At 39.9% G+C, this 17,737-nt stretch overlaps 1 protein-coding gene across 10 annotated transcripts in view; it reads right to left on the bottom strand.

Annotated features, from left to right (window-relative positions):
• Positions 1-17,737, bottom strand: part of LOC116812506 (cytochrome c oxidase assembly factor 1 homolog) — a 94,896-nt gene that overhangs the window by 15,333 nt on the left and 61,826 nt on the right. Inside the window, exon 1 of one of the 10 annotated variants that reach the window (XM_058445436.1) lies at positions 14,612-14,633. The exons of 8 other annotated variants lie outside the window; for them this stretch is intronic. Coding sequence is in view for 1 of the 2 variants with exons in the window: in XM_058445422.1 (XP_058301405.1) it covers positions 9,018-9,033 (16 nt within the window). In the remaining variant the exon portion in view is untranslated. Of the gene's footprint in view, positions 1-9,017; positions 9,039-14,611; positions 14,634-17,737 lie in introns of those variants that run through there. One more of the 10 variants, XM_058445422.1, reaches the window with a different exon arrangement.

Raw genomic sequence — 17,737 nt, 5'->3', positions numbered from 1 at the left:
GAGTTGGAAGACAACAGCTGCTAAGAATACACGAAGCCTCAGCCCTCGCCAAGACTCAGAGATTCTCTCGAGTGACTGGTGTCGCAAACATCCTGTATTAAAAACAAGATAACAAAAATAAAAAGTTCCCAACTTCCAAATGACTGTTTTATAACATCCAACTATGAAAGCCACACTCATACTCCCCCACCACCAAAAAAAAAAAAAAAAAAACAAAAAACAGAAGAATTCTTTTACAAGCAGCCAAAAGAGTAAGGACTCGAGAGTGCTCAGGCAGTGAGGATCAACCAAGTCTCCCCAGAGCCCTTCCACGTCAAAGCAGAGGTTGGGGTGTGAGTGGTGGGCAGGAAATGGGTTCAGGGGTGAGTAGGGGGCAGCAGGGGCTCCTTTTCAACTAGCTTCAGTTTACCTGCCCCTTCAGCTGCCTTTCGAAGAATGTTAGGTAGCCCCCGATCTCACAAAAAAACAAATATTCAAAAAGGCACTGTAGAGGAATAGAGATGGATTTTAGGCTAACTGCAGGAATGTTACCTCTTAGAACTAGTCTTCTAGTAAGATATGAAAATTTAAAAATGTGATGTGCCATTCTCTGCAATAAACTCAAGTTCAATCAGTCTACTACATTGCCAAATAAGGGCAGATTTATTTGCTTAACTGTTTGCCAAAAGGCAAGGGTTGCATCCGTATTGAAAATCAAGGAACTTGTTAGCCACAGGAAGGTGGCACAAAGCACTGGCCAAGGTCTCTCAGGAAAGCAGTCTTAGCTCTGCTCTGATACACAAACGGGTGACTTTGGCCTCCAAAGGCAAATAGTTTATAAACCTTTTCCAAAGTACTAAACCCTCTCTAGAGCCAAAGCACAGTCTGCTAAACAGATGCAGCAGCTAATCAAGCTGGCACAGGCTGGAGGATCCTCCTGTCAGCCTCCCCAATCAACAGAACAGCCAGGGAGTTCAAGCCATAGACAGGATCCCACAAGGCAAGGGTGGAAGCAGGAAGGTGGTGCAACTTCAACCTGGGAAGCACATCAGAATCACAGGAAGAGCTTTAAAAAAAAAAAAAAAAAAAACCAGCCAGGTGTGGTGGCTCACGCCTGTAATCCCCACCTTTCAGGAGGCCAAGACAGGAAGATCGCTTGAGCCCAGGAGTTCAAGACCAGCCTGGGCAACATGGTGGAACCCAATCTCTACAAAAAATACAAAAATCAGTCAGATGTAGTGGCGTGCACCTGTGGTCCCAGCTACTCAGGAGGCTGAGGCAGGAGGATGGCTTGAGCCCAGGAGGTGGAGGTTGCCGTGAGCCGAGACCATGCCCCTGCACTCCAGCCTGGGCAACAGAGCGAGACACTGTTTCAAAACAAACAAACAAGATAGATGTCCAGGCCACACCCAGACCAATTAAAATAGAATCGACAGGGGAAAGACCCAGGCAATGGTGGTTTTTAACCTTCTCAAGTAATCGTAATATGCAGCCGGGCTTGGGAATCAGTGGTATACTGGGAACAAAGCACATAAAGCAACATTACAGGTAGCTGAAGCAGGAGCAGGGCCAAAAGCCTGGCTATGAACACAGGCCATGTGACATTCCCAGCAGGCCTATTAACACCCAGAGTCCTCTAAAGCAGCGCTTTGCCAAGCATAACCTATTCACTTCACCTCTGTTCCTCTGGGTAACATGGCTGGCCTGGCTTGTCCTACATCTGGGTAACTACTATGGACCAGGCACCATGCAGGATGTTTTATATGCACTACTCCTGGTTCTTAAAACAATCATGAAAGGTAGATATTATTTTTGCCTTTCTGAACTAGAAAAAAAGCCTTAAGAAAGAAAGGTTCTGAAACTTGCTTATAGTCATGCAGCTATTCCCTATCAGAGAACTATTACATGCATCTGTCTGACTCCAGAGGGCATAGTCTCTCCACTGAGCCAAGACCATGGATTTCAGAAGAATCAGCTTCTCACACAGGTAGGATGTGCTGTCCAAAAGCCATTTCCATCTGCCAGAAGCAAATCACTGCTACTCTGGGAAATAGTTTTAATCAATATATCCCCAAGTTATAATTTAAGGGAACAAGGTAAAAAAAAGAGATACAAAATCACTTAGAGACTACTGGGAGGAAATGGAGAGATGGTTCTTCCCTATCGTTGAATGGGCATGGCCCACTGCTACTATCACCCTGGGGATTACATATCGTCCAGCCTTTAAAAATCGAACCGTTGTCAAGGGTCAGGGTGAGAGGGGGTGGGGGGATGGTGGAAAGATAGTACAGAGAATTATGCTTAAGACAATAGAGATGAAAAAAGTAAGGCAATATAAATTAAAATGAAAAAGAATAAGAAACAAAATCCAAAAGGCCAAAAATAAAGATTAAAAATTTGGCATTTAAGGAAAAGAAGTATGTGGCTCACACCTGTAATCCCAGCATTTTGGGAGGCCGAGGCGGGCGGATCATGAGGTCAGGAGATTGAGACCATCCTGGTTAACGCAGTGAAAGCCCATCTCTACTAAAAATACAAAAAATTAGCCAGGCGTAGTGGCGGGCACCTGTAGTCCCAGCTACTCGGGAGGCTGAGGCAGGAGAATGGCATGAACCCGGGAGGTGGAGCTTGCAGTGAGCCAAGATTGCGCCACTGCACTCCAGCCTGGGTGACAGAGCAACACTCCGTCTCAAAAAAAAAAAAAAAGTATGAATGGCAAAAACAAAATAAAAGAAGGCTACACTTTTCTGAAGAATGAAATGTCTCAAATTTAAGTAAGGGAGACAAAAGGATAGTACTAAAAAGCAAAATGATAAAAGCATGCGAGTAAACACGATAAAAGTGTTTTTTAAGTAAAAGACTATGAAATTAAGCATTTTAAAAATTAAGTATACAAATGTTAGCGCTGACTTTTTAACCACATTTTGGCTCTGAAATCATGGAATAACTTGAATGCTTGTAGAGGAAAGGCTTACTGTAACCTTTTATTCTTAATCACGAGGCAAGCTCTGTTTGTTAAGCTGAGTTAAGAATGTTAATAAAAGGCTGTCCAACACCCTTTCTACAGGTTGGCGCAAAAGTAATTGTGGTTTTCGCCACTGAAAGTAATGGCGAAAACCACAATTACTTTTGTGCCAACCTAATATCAGAGATGTCTGCTACTCATCCCATGAAGACCAAGACTGCCTGGAGAGAGGGTCCCTGTGCCAACGGGAAGGATTAATGATTTTTTTAAAGATTAACAAACTGTAAAATGAAGGCAGATGCCATTTAGTTTAAGAGGGCATCAAGCTACCATTTCCTGATATGACTTCACAAATTCCATTTAAAATACCTATAAAGATACACACAAGAAAAGACAGAAAGTAGGGCCTGCTTGGAACCATAACAAGTTGCAAAAGTCTGAGGAAATTTCCACTAACCACAATGTAAGTGAAGAGAGAAAGAGAAACATGTCCATGGACAAATGAACCCTGGCACAGCTGGCCAGAAAGCATGTGGGGAAAGGGTTTGGCCCTTCATCTCTCTCACACCCAGCTCAAAGTTTCTGGGTTTGTAGCAATCAGGAAACAGGCTGGCCAGCCCCGAACTGGGTATGAGTCCAGCTTCCAGAGACAGCCATTGTCATTTCCCCACCCCACTCTGTTTCTATACCCATTCAGAGACTACAATCCTAAGTAAACCCAACAGTAAGGAGAGGCAGGACTGGCAGCGGTGCAATAACAAACTCACCCTAAGAAATACAAGAATATGGAGAAAAATATCACTTTGGGTACTTAATTGGTTGTAGAAAGACTGCCTGTAAGAACCACATGTGATGGGAACAAAGGACCCTACACACAAAAGAAGGAAAGGGAAGAAACTCAAATAAGGAGTGATTTCAAGGAAACTCACAAACTAGAATTAACATAGCAGAAAGCCAAATTCATAATGAAGTCATATTCAGGAAGTTATTGAAAAAAAAACCAAATGCATAATAAAGAACAACAATATAAAAATGAAGAGCAAGAAAATGGCAAGTGGAGATTTAGAAACTAAGATCTACTCAACACATCATTGCTTCTGGTGTTAAATAACATTAGGAGATATACCTAATGCTAAATGACGAGTTAATGGGTGCAGGAAATCAACATGGCACATGGATACATATGTAACAAATCTGCACATCGTGCACATGTACCCTAAAACCTAAAGTATAATTAAAAAAAATAAAATAAAATAACTAGAGTAAATGGAAGATGAGATAAAACAAAAATGATACTAAAAGAAAACTTGAAAAAAGACAAAAATGTAGAACATGTTCCAGTTCTGTTCACCAACACCTCCTGGTAAAATTTTACATACCATTTTCCCAAAAGGTATACCAACAAAGGATGACATACTGGAGTAGCCTTAGGCTTCTCTGTAACTACAAATTCCTGAGAATAAAGGCCCAACCAAACTGTGTGAAGAGGAGGACATTATAAATTTGGAACAAACTCAAGATATTATGTAATCTATATAGACATCCTAAAAACATTATTTAAAAATACATTGCAACTTATTGAAAAAAAATCCAAATTCCTTAAAAATAATGGCATATTAAGACTAGCAGCATGCACTGAGACGTTAGTTTAATCCAAATAATTGTTTACTTATAAAATGAACAGAAACATCTAGTGTTTTATTATTTTACTTTTTATTATTTTAATTATTTTTAGCATTTTAGATGGAATCTCACTATGGTGCCCAGGCTGGTCTTCAATTCCTAGCCTCCAGTAATCCTCCTGCCAAGTACTAGTACCCCGTCTCTACTAAAAATACAAAAAATTAGCCGGGCGTAGTGGCATAGTTTTTAAAAAGACATGCAATATTTAAATTTACAATACAGCCTAAAATTCCAGATATTGCCGGGCATGGTGGCTCACGCCCGTAATCCCAGCACTTTGGGAGGCCGAGGTGGGCAGATCACTTAAGGTCAGGAGTTCGAGACCAGCCTGCCCAACATGGTGAAACCCCCATCTCTACTAAAAATATAACATCAACCGGGCGTGGTGGTGAGCGCCTGTAATCCCAGCTACTCAGTAGGCTGAGGCAGAAGAATCATTTGAATCCTGGAGTCAAGAGTTTGCAGTGAGCCGAGATTGCACCACTGCACTCCAGCCTTTGAGACATTTTCCGTCTCAAAAAAAATTTAAAACTCCAGTATTAACATATAAAATGTAGGTAAAGACAGCCCCAGTGAACCACACCTCCTGATAGTTGTTATCTTCCCCCAATTAATCCAACTGGCTGTATGACTTGCTTCAACCAACATGAGGAGGCAGAATTGATGCTGGAACCATTCCATACTCCACTTTAAGGAGGCTTGGCAGTTTGCACTCTGGCACTCTTGGGAAGCCTCAGCCACTGTGTAAGAATTATGGTTATCCTGCTAGTGGGGTTCTTGCTACACAAAAAGACCATGTAAGAAGCCACTCTGTGAGGAAGAGGCCTAAGATGGGTGGGAGGGAGAAGATACCCCACTGTTCCAATATTCCAGTTGAACACAGTCATCCCTACCAAGGCACTAGCCATGTGAATGAGCTGTCATGGACATTCTAGTTTAAGTGGGCTACCAGATGACTGCAGTACCAGCAGAACATCTATGGGGCAAAAGAACCATCAGCTGATCCAACTCAACCTACGGAATCATGAAAGATAATAAAATTATTTTAGTTGTAAGCTACTAAATTTTGACATGGTTTGTTATGCAGCAATTGAAAATGGAAACACCTTTTACAATATCTTCTGAAAGGATTTTTAAAAACCTCTTTCAGATATGTTACTTTTAAGAGCAGCAATTTAAAAAGCAAAGAAAGACTTAAAAATAGAAGACTTGGAACATTCAAACAAACACAAGGAGGGTAGAAATATTCAAAGAGTTGAATTTAAGACAAAATGTAGGCCAGGCATGGTGGCTCATGCCTGTAATCCCAGCACTTTGGGAGTCCGAGGCAGGAGGACTGTTTGAGTCCAGGAGTTCAAGACCAGCCTGGGCAACACAGTGAGACCCTATCTCGAAAAGAAATAAAATAAAATATAAAATAAAAATAAAATAAACCAGTCAAGAACAGAGAATTTGAGTAATATAGTCTTTACCTTGCAAGGTACAACATGTGTGTATGTGTTATCTGTGGCGATATATGTGTAAATACTAGCCAGTAGCACACATCCCATAAAGCTTTGTGGGACTGACATAAACCAACCTGTTTTCACTGCCCAGTCCTGTGACTACTTCCGGGAAAGTAAATCTGAACCACTCTGGAGAGGGCAAAGCAAGTGTATAGATTAGCAATTATATATCTTAAATCAACTTCATCTGAACCATAGTGGAAATCTCTCCCATACTACTGCAAGTGGCTAACCATTATCCCTAATTTTGAAAATTACGGTAAAAATTTGAAATTTAAGTTTTAAATTAGAAGATGGAAGAACTCAAATCAGTTTGATGCCATTTTCAATGAGAATAAAACAAACTGAAAATGTTAACAGTTGTTACCCATTCATTCAATCAACAAACATTTGCCAACTGCATCCAAAACCAGGTGCCGTGCTAGGCACTAGAAATAAAAAAGAGAGCAAAACAGACAGGTCATTTATGGACCTTACCCTGTGCTGTAGTGTGAGGAGACACAAACAGTAAACAAATAAGATCATTTCAGTTAGTAAAAAGTACTTTTAAAAAAAAAAAATAGGGTGTTAAGGGAATAAGAAGAAAAGCCACAGACTGGGAGAAAATATTTACTAAAGAAATCTGATAAAAGAATTGTTACCCAAAATATGCAAAGAACTTGTAAAATTCAAAAATAAGAAAATGAACAACTTAATTTAAAAATGGGCAAAAACGCTGAACAAACATCTCACCAAAGATATAGAGAAGGCAAATAAGCATATGAAAGGTGCTCAACATTATATGTTTATTAGGAAATTGCAAATTAAAACGAGAGGCGGAGGTTGCAGTGAGCTAAGATCCTGCCACTGTACTTCAGCCTGAGCGACAGAGTGTGACTGTGTGTCAAAAAATTAAAATTTAAATTTAAAAAGTCCATTTTATTTATTTTTAAAAAGTTACCACTGAAGGCCCGGCGCAGTGGCTCACGCCTGTAATCCCAGCACTTTGGGAGGCCGAGGCAGGTGGATCACAAGATCAGGAGATCGAGACCATCCTGGCTAACACGGTAAAACCTCGTCTCTACTAAAAATACAAAAAATTAGCCGAGCATGGTGGCGGGCACCAGGAGACAGAGGCAGGAGAATGGCGTGAACTTGGGAGGAGGAGCCTGCAGTGAGCCAAGACTGCGCCCACTGCACTCCAGCCTGGGCGACAGAGCAAGACTCTGTCTCAAAAAAAAAAAAAAAAAAAGTTACCACTGAAAAGAAATTAGCTCAAAGATGTGATAAAATGTCATCTGAGAACAAATCAAACCTCTCGAAACTAAGATAAAACATATGCTAATATTCATAATGAATTATAAAACCCAAATACTGAATGAAATCGAATTGTTTTCTAAACTGCACTTTCTTAAGACCAAATAACATAGTAAGGGTTGTTCTCCCTCTAAAATCTACTCTAATTTCACTCCTACCTCTCGCCAGTGCTCACTATCAAAACCTTGAAATATTCAAGTGGGAAATGCCATGTGAAGACTCTCTCAAAAATAAGCAAACAAATAAACATCATGACATACTAGAATATGAAAGGGGGAAGCGCAATTTTAATGTGGCAGTGAAGAACGGAACCTCTGCCAAGGTGACATGTGAGACTGGAGGGATCATTTGAAAACCAGGGGAAGAGCACACCAAACACGCCAAGGCCCTGAGGCAGCCACAGGCTCGGTATTTCAAGAAGCAGAAGGCAGGCTCGTGAATGAGGTGTGGAAGAGGAGGCCAGGCAAGAGGGCAGGGTCTTCATCATGCAGGTTTTGTAGGTATGGTAGGGAGTCTGGATTTTACTCAAAGTGTAATAAGAAGATGCTGAAGGTTTCAATCAGGAAATGACACAGTATGACCTGCTTTTTTGTTAAAGATTTCTCTAGAAAGGACAAGAATAGAAGCAAGGAGTCCAATTAAAAGGCTCCATGGCAGAGCTGGTGGTGGCTTGGACTAGCTGGTAGCAGCAGACCTGCAAAGAAGTAAATCCACTTGAGATATGAAGCAGAATTAACAGGACTTGTTGACAAATTATTAACAGAAATTGGGGAAAGGGTGAAGGACAAGGCGCATAGCTGAGTGACTTCTGAATTTATCAATATTATCCTTAAACCTCCTTACAAAAAACTTGAGCATTCAAAACTACCATGCAGTTGGAACTTAGTAAGGATAAAGAGTCTCGATGGAAAGTTTTAAATAGAAAACCATGATTTCTAAATCATTAGTCATGACATCTGCTTGAACAAATACATTTCAAGGCCATTCTCTTGCCGATTTTAAACCACAGCAAGAAGGTATTCAGTACTTTCTGGCATAAAAACTTCATAGAATGGACTCTGATTCATAACCATTTTGCAAATGAGTATGAGTAGGGCAAACCCTATTAAACATTTACTTCAGCATTCCTATTAAGAGCCTCCCTTTTAGAAAAAAAATTTATAAAAATAAAACAATTTGGTATCAGTGACTACAAAAGGAATCTGGGAGGTTTGCTATTGACTCTTCCCTCCCTAGAGTCCTCCCTTTATTCTCATAGACTCAGGTGTTTGCCTTCTACTTCTCTGGAGAGTCCTCTCCCCTCCCCTGCCTGTTTTATATAGCCCCCCATTCTGTATTAGGGCCTGAATTGTGTCCTCCCAAAATTCATATGTTGAAGCCCTAATTCCCAGGTCCTCAGAACATCACAGTATTTGGAAAAAAGGTCTTTAAAGAGGTAATTGAATTAATATGAGATTTTCAGGGTGCATCTTAATCCAATAAGAAATCTGGACTCAGACATACACATGTACAGAGAAAAGACTATGTTAAGACAAAAGGAGAGGGTGGCATCTACAAGCCAAGGCAAGAGGCCTCAGAAGAAACCAAACCTGACGACACCTTCATCTTCAACTTCTACCTCCAGACCTGTGAAAAAATATATCCTGTCATTTAAACCACCCAGTCTGTGCTATTTTGTTAATGACGGACCTAGCAAATTGATACACTCTATATACCCTTTCCTACTCCCCGACCCCAAGAACATCTCATTCAAGGGCATGAATCTAGGTCTACTAAAATAATCCCCACATCTCTATCTCCAGGCCAGGTGTCCCTTCTGCACTAGTAAATACTTCACAAGTCCCCATGTGAGCTCCTGCCCTGACCCTCCTCCACTCCACACCAGCTCTCCCCTTCCTGCATTCCCTACTTGGTGAATGGAACCAACCCAGGTGCCTAAATCAGATACCTGGAAGTCATCCTCATAAAAACAAAAGTGGCTTCCATATGTTTACTCAACATGCAAGAAAGAGCTTTGCATGTATCTTATCAAATCTTCTTAAGGGTCTTATAAAGCAGGAATTACTCTCCCTATTTTGTAGGTGAAGAAGCTGAGATTTGGGTTAATTGTCCAGAGCCATTCCTTTAAGAAGTGACAGAGTCAGGATTTGGGCCCAGGTCTGCCTGACTCCAGGGCCTATGCTCCTAACCTAAATTACCCCCCAATCTAATCAAGCCCTCTCAAACCCACACAATCTGTTTCCTAAATATCTTTTGATGTTTTTCACCTCGTCTTTATCCCCCAAATGCCCTAATTTGGCTCCTAAGTATCTCTTTCAACCAAGGGGTTATCAAGACTGCTCTGCCTTTGGCCTCATTCCTCTCTAGTCTAGAATCCTTCTAATACAGAAAACTGATTGTATCCCATTCTTCAATGGCTCCCCATCCTATTCAGAATAAAATCTAAGCTTCTTTGCATTACACGGTCTTACTGCCCAGTTTCCTCACCACATTCTTAAATCCCAACCACCCTCCTGAGTTACACTGAGCAGAACATGGTAAGTGCCACAGGCCCTGGCACTTCCTGTCCACCCTGGCAACCCTAACCACCCTTTAAGTCTCAGCTCAAATGCTGATTTTAGTGTTAGAAGAGGTCCTTGGCTTACCAAGGCAAACTTAATTTTTCTTTCACCTATACTTTCACAATAGTTACTTTAGTATGCTATGGTTGTTAAGTTACCTAATTCTCAATAGACATTTAACTATTTTAAGGCTAGGACTGGGTTTTCCATTTTAGAATGCCTCATATCTAACACATAGAATAGGAGATCAATAAAATGTTTGTGGCATTAATCTAACAGGATGTTACTAGATTTGTGGTAGGTAAAGAGCGGGATTCTACTAAGAAACAGACCTTTCCAGGCCGGGCACAGTGGCTCACGCCTGTAATCCCAGCACTTTGGGAGGCCGAGGCGGGCGGATCACAAGGTCAGGAAATCGAAACCATTCTGGCTAACACAGTGAAACCCCGTCTCTACTAAAAATACAAAAAATTAGCCAGGCGTGAGTCCCAGCTACTGGGGAGGCTGAGGCAGGAGAATGGCGTCAACCCGGGCGGCGAAGCTTGCAGTGTGAGCCAAGATCGCGCCACTGCACTCCAGCCTGGGCGACAGAGCGAGACTCTGTCTTCAAAAAAAAAGAAGAAGAAACAGACATTTCCAGAAAGAAAATACCAGTTTCTTAGATCACAACCCAGGGTTTCTATGTAACTTCAATCACTCTTGGAGTGTGGTCCTTGTACCTCTGGAGGGCCTTGAGACCATTCCAGGGAGAACACAAGGTCAAAACCATTTTCACAAAAACACTAATGTGTTACTTGTCCTGAAAAGGAAAACTGTATCTACCACCAAATAAATAAGACTTTGCTAATGAGATTAATGGTGAAAGTAATGAATATAAATTTTTGTTATTTATAATAAAATGTTTTACCATTTTAATGATCTGCATAAGTTAGTAAAAATCAGTATTTTTTCAAAATCATGCAAGAGAAATTAATTTTAATGTAACAGAATACAAAAAGGTTTACTGATCAGGCTTCAGATTACATACAACAATTAACCTTTAAGAAATTATCACTTGCCAAGTATTGATGTGGTATCAAAGAACATCTACAATTATCTGGAAAGGCTATTAACATGAAAAAGCTATGAACATGCTCCTCCCTTTTCCAACTACGCATCTATTTGAGGACAGATTATTTTCATATATATCTTTTTTATTTTGAGACAGAGTCTCGCTGTGTCACCCAGGCTGGAGTGCAGTGGCACGATCCTGGCTCACTGCAACCTCAGCCTCCCAGGTTCAAGCAATTCTCCTGCCTCAGCCTCCCAAATAGCTGGGACTACAGGCACCTGCCACCACGCCCAGCTAAATTTTTTTGTATTTTTAGTAGAGACATTTCACTATGTTGGCCAGCTGGTCTTGAACTCCTGACCTCGTGATCCATCCACCTCAGCCTCCCAAAGTGCTGGGATTACAGGCGTGAGCCACTGCACTCGGCCTATTTTCATATATTTCAACCACAAAAATATATTGCAACAGATTGAATGCAGAAGCAGGTACATCTGTCTTCTATCAAGCCAGACATTAAACAATTTTTGAAATAATGTAAAACAATGTTATTCTCACTAAATCTTAAAATTTTCATAAAGATATGCCATTTATGTTAATCTTACCTGGGTTTATTTTCTCAAAATGAATATTTTTTAAGTTCTCAGTTTTAATTTCTAATACAGTAATAGCAATAGATAGAGCCCACATAAACAACAGAATGTAAAAGAGCCCTGACACCAAAATATTTGAGAATTGCCTCTCTAAGGAACCAAGAGACCCAAGGTCTCAAAACTCAGGCCTATGTCAACTGCTCTGTATTACTATTTTTGTTATAAATCAAGTGTCATGCCAGTGTGGATCTGTTTCTAAAATCTTGATATAGTTTGGGTATTTGTCCCCCAAAATCTCATGTTTAAATGTAATCCCCGATGTTGGAGGTGGGGCTTGGTGGGAGGTGACTGGATGATTGGGGTGGATTTCTCTTAAATGGGTTGGCACCATCATCTTGGTGCTGTCTTCACAATAGTGAGTGAGTTCTTGCGAGATCTGGTTGTTTGAAGTACGTGGCACCTCCTCCAGCTCTCTCTCGCTCCTGCTCTTGCCATGTGATGTACCTGGTCCCACTTCACCTTCTGCCATGAGTAAAAGCTCCCTGAGGACCCCCCAGAAGCTGAGCAGATGCTGGCACCACACTTGTACAGCCTGCAGAACCATGAGCCAATTAAACTTCTTCTCTTTATAAATTACCCAATCTCAGGTATTCCTTTATAGCAAAATAAAAACAGCCTAAGACAAGTCTAGTCTATGCCACTGATCTACTTGTCAATCCTTGTGACAATACCACTCTGCCTTAATTATTTAGATTTACACTAATTCTTGATACCTGCGATAACTGCATTTCAACACAGATTTACTACATCAAAAATTAAAGACAAAAACTTACAGGCTCGTGCCTGTGGTCCCAGCTACTGAGGAGGCTGAGGCAGGGCAAGAGGATCACTTGAGCCCAAGAGTTTGAGACTACAGTGAACCATAATCATGCCACTCCACTCCAGGCTCTGCGACATAAAGACCCTGTCTCAGAAAAAAAAAACAAAAAAAAACAAAAAAAAACCCCTAAAACCCACTGAACATTAACTCTCCATTTCCCCATCCCCTAAGCCCCGGCAACTACCATTTTATTAATATTTTCTATGAACTTTACTACTTTAGATACCTCATTTAAATGGAATTATTTAGGCCAGGCACAGTGGCCACACCTGTAATCCCAACACTTTGGGCGGCCAAGGCAGGCAGATGGCTTGAGCTCAGGAGTTTGACACCAGTCTGGGCAACATGGTGAAACCTCGTCTCTACTAAAGAGAAAAATGGAGGCTCCCTTAAGCCCAGGAGTCAGAGGTTGCAGTGAGCCAAGATCGTGCCACTTTACTCCAGCCTGGGTGACAGAGACCCTGTCTCAAAAAATAAATTTTTTTTAAAAAATTGAATCATTTAGTATTTGTCTTTAGAAAGAGAAAGAGAGAAACAGAGGGGGGGGAAGGGAGAGAGAGAGACAGAGAGAGTCTTGCTGTATTGCCCCAGCTGGATTGTAATAGCTATTAACTGCTGTGATCATGGCATACTACTGCCTCTAATTTCTAGGTTCAAGCAATCCTGCCTCAGTCTTCCAAGTGGCTGGGATTACAGGCATGCAACACCACACCTGGCTCCATTATTTGTCTTTTTGTTATGGCTTATTTCACTTAGCATAGTATCAAGGTAACCACATTCCCTTCCTTTTTTAGGCTAAATAATACTGTGTCCATATATTTTTAAATCACGTAAAATCTATGGTGTTTTAAATCAGGACAGTAGTTACCTCTGGGGAATATGAAGATAGTGTCTAGACATCACATAAAGAAATACAGAATATGAATATAAATAACGTTTTATTTCCTGACCTGTGTGGCGATTACAGAAGCATGTTCACCTTGTAGTAATCCCTGTTCCACCCTTAGAAAAATCACTAACTAGACACTAAATATTGTTCTAAATTTATGAACAGGGGGCACACTGCTGTAATGCCAGCTATTTGGGAGTCTAAAGTAGGAGGGTCACTTGAGCCCAGGGGTTCAAGGCTTCAGTGAACCATAATCATGCCACCATACTCCAGTCTGGGCAACAGAGTGAGATACTGTCTCTAAAAAAATAAATACATTTATGAACAGCTTCAACAAGCCTGCTCCAGAGCTAGCCATCAGCTAGGATCAGCTCTCCCTACAAGAATATGCTATAAAGTAGAACAGAGCTCCTGTCATTTTAAATCAACTGACATTTATCATCCTGCTAACATTTCCTTTATGTCTTCAGTCTTTTACTTTCAAATACTTCTAAATTCAGATGTTCTCACATGACTTTTCCTTTTATGCAAGCATACTGGAAGTCTGTGTAGTCAAATACGTCAATTGCTCATTTCAAAATTATTTTGAAACTCTGTCTCAAAATAAAAAAGAAATATATGAAAAATAGGAGAATTGCTCATTTCAAAAAACATTAATGTGTTTTACATGTTAATGGCTTTTGGTGGAAAAAAAAATTTCATCCACTATAACACCGTTATTACTACTGTGAACTACAACTTCAATAAAATGGGAAAAAAAACAGACATTTTCCTGAAAAGATTTGAGCTTTCAATCTAAATCTGATGTCTTATGAGACCACAAAACATACTGCTCAACATCCCAAATTATACACAGTATTTAACAAGCAGTATAGAGCATCAAAATTAAGAAAATCAACTATTAATCCAAGGATCTGCAGTTGTGAGGAAAATAAATCATTACTATTCCATGCTTTAAGGAAAATACAATGGCTCCTTCTGCTATAAACAGCAAAGGTATTGCTTAGATAAACACTCACATACATCAGTCTTCTGTACTTTTCAGGAAAAAGTACAAAAGCAGTGCCCTATTCATATGTGTGGTTTCACAGAACTTAAGAAGAGTTCTGCAAAACCCAGCTCAAGCAGAGTGTATTAATTCGTTCTCACACCGCTATAAAGATACCACCTGAGACTGAATAATTATAAACAAATGAGGTTTAGTTGACTCACAGTTCCACATGGCTGGGGAGGCCTCAGGAAACTTCCAATCACGGCAGAAGGGGAAGCAGGCACCTCTTACATGGCAGCAAGCAGGAGAGAAAGTGAAAAGCCCAGGGGAAAGCCATTTATAAAACCATCAGAACTCCTGAGAACTCCCTCACTATCACAAGAACAGCATCGAGGAAACTGCCACCATGATCCAATCACCTCCCTCCCTCCATACATGGGGATTACAATTCAAAATGAGATTTGGGTGGGGACACAGAGCCAAATCATATCACAGACAGAGTAAATTTGTCCTTTCTTTTGCCTTTTCGTTCTTTTGGGGCCCTCAATGTGCTGCATGATACCCACCTCATTGGTGAGAGAGATCACATAGGCTAATTACAAAATAAGCCAATTGGCTTTGGATTGCCTTGCAATGAAGAGCATGGTAGAAGCACTACACTGTGTATACTGGACCCAAGATCCAGTATAAAATGGCACCCTTAATTTTAGGGATCTGTCTTTGCCTTCAGCTGTACCTGCTTAGTAGGCCCTAAAAAATGCATGTTACCTGGCCTTGTTTCTCCAAGGGCTCCACCCTAAAGCCAGTAACCCAATTAAGAAACTGGCAAATGAAAAATCTTAACAAGTGCTCAATCTTCTATATGTTTGTGTTGCTATATATGTGTTGTGTGTAATGTCTATAAAAAGAGCTCTAATTGGCTTAAAGAAAAATAAGCACTTAAATATTTTTTAGTTCACATGACTTCAAGAAATAAAAACAGTCTTAAGAACTATTGGTAAAATGCAAGCGTCGTCAAAATGCAAATAGGTGGTCTAAATCATACAACTTAGATATTAGGTTTGCTAAACATTCCAAGATTGTATACTGCCTGCTTTACAGATAGGTAAGGCTGGGACATATAGAGCTGTACGCTGAAAAGTCAAACTTTATCTGCATTTCTCTCTGGGTCCTAGGATCCACACCTAGTATATAATTAAAACTGCTTACTAACCAGATTTTTCACCACAAATAAAAGTTGCTAAAAGTTAACAGTGAACATTAATTAAACTCAAAAGGGTATTATATGGTCTTTTCATAAATTGGACATTGAAATAAAAGCATGGCAAGCAGGTCTTAAGACACTAATCTGCCCTTTAGTAAAAGGGTTATAAAAGGTTTGTGAAAATTTCACCTCACAGTCAAATTGGTTACGATTAGATGCAATGATCTATAAGATTTCATTGAAACAAACTGGGGTTAACATTAATAAATTACTGCAAGGGTAAACTTTGGCTTTGAACAGGATTTCCATGTCATAGTAAAGGCTAATGAAAGGTTTTTGCCTTTTGAGTCATCATTTGGCAATCTGGAATTCTATTTCATAACATCAAATGTTCTAAACCTCTAACATTTAACAGGCCTCCCAAAATCAAACTTCAAGTTTCAAAATTGTCCTTCCTGATGCCTGGCTTTTTGGATGGTTCAGAGGGTCCCTGAAACATTCAGAAAAGAGGTAAAAAAGATTATTTGACATGTTTAGTCACATGAGATTGCCAATCTTCTTTAAGTTATATTCTGGTGAATACTAATATATGTTCCCAAATTGTACGGGATTTCTAAAATTCTAATGTCTAAGTATATGCTATCAATCATAATTAAGGGTAAAGTTATTATAAACCACGGAGATAAATTAAACTTCTTTGTCAGACGTTTTTAACTGTATCCTGGAAATTTTGTCATTCACAGACAATTGTCTTGCTTTGTTCTTTCTCAAAAGACGGTTTATAATCAAGCTATATTAAGAACTTTAACAGATGTTCTCAAATGCAGATTTTTAATAGCCTTGAAGATTGTTAACACTGGAATAGAGGAAGAACATACAGGACTCAAAGAACTGACATGTTCACAAATATCAAGCAAAACAAGAGCTAATTAAATGGACTGGACTCAGAAAGTTAAAGCAACCTTTTTGACTTTTCTTGAAAATTGCTGATCCTTGTTTTGTTTTTCAGAGTCCAGGAAACTTATTTGAACTATTTATGGCCTTTAATAACTGAATAAGGTATACTCCTGTGAACAAAATTTGGAGCATGTTTCTTTTTCTTTGCCTGGTTCCTCCAGAATTTGGAAACTATCTGTGAGTACTCTTAACTTATGGCAATATAATTGCATTAGTGCAATAAGAATCCATTTTTCTTTGTCAACAGGACACAATTGGAAAAACTGGTTATTTTACCAAGGCTTTGACTGAAAGGGTGTGTTTCCCTTTAAGTAATCAAGCTTGACATGCAGAGCCAATAAAAGCCCCTTGGGAAGTACTGGCCTCATACCTTGTCTACAGAGTCCCCGAACAGAGATCTTAACCTTTCGTCAGTAAAGAATGTCACTTTCTAACAGGTCCAGGAGCTCGAAGTTTATCTTGGGACCTCAAGAAGAGAAGATCACCCAACTCACAGATATTTGAGGATACAAACCCATGGCTGGGCTCAGCTTTAAAGGTCTTATCTGAGATTCCTGTGGAACAGAGTTCCATCAAAGCCAATCCAAAAGGCCTATGTAGAAATAACCACTCTTGCTGCACTTTATGCAAATAATCAGGCCAAGTATAAGACTAAAATTTATTCTACAAACAACACACTCAGTCCTATCATAATTTGTTTTTACCAAAAATGAGGACTGGAGAGAGAAATTGTGCTCCAAAGCTTATCATACATTTGTCATTAAATTCTAGTCTAATTGTTTTCAAGCTTTTTGCCTACATCTTAGACTAACCCTGCTTATTCCTGTGAATCAAGTGGCGATCTCCTACAGCTTGGAAGAAACAAAATGGGATGGATAACATAAAAATCTAGATCAATATGCTAGTTCTGGGCGATTATCCTGCAAATTCTGCCAGGTAATGAAAGTGAGTAGGGTGCCCATAACCCTGAGGTTTGTTTGGGAAATAAAACCAAGGAACTTCATAAACCCCCAAATATCTTGGCAAGTAAAATTTTAGATGAAAATTATCTACTATACCACACTTGTGGGAACTGCTATACTCACTCTACTATTTGCAATAGGGTTATACACAGTAGCACCTTCTAACTGAAATATTGGACAGAGAGCTTATGTCTTGTATTAATATTTGGACCCTGTATACTCAA

Source organism: Hylobates moloch, unplaced genomic scaffold, assembly GCF_009828535.3.
Source record: "Hylobates moloch isolate HMO894 unplaced genomic scaffold, HMol_V3 SCAFFOLD_1, whole genome shotgun sequence".
In the NCBI taxonomy this organism is placed as follows: Eukaryota; Metazoa; Chordata; class Mammalia; order Primates; family Hylobatidae; genus Hylobates; species Hylobates moloch.
This window is presented reverse-complemented; position numbering and strand designations above follow the sequence as displayed.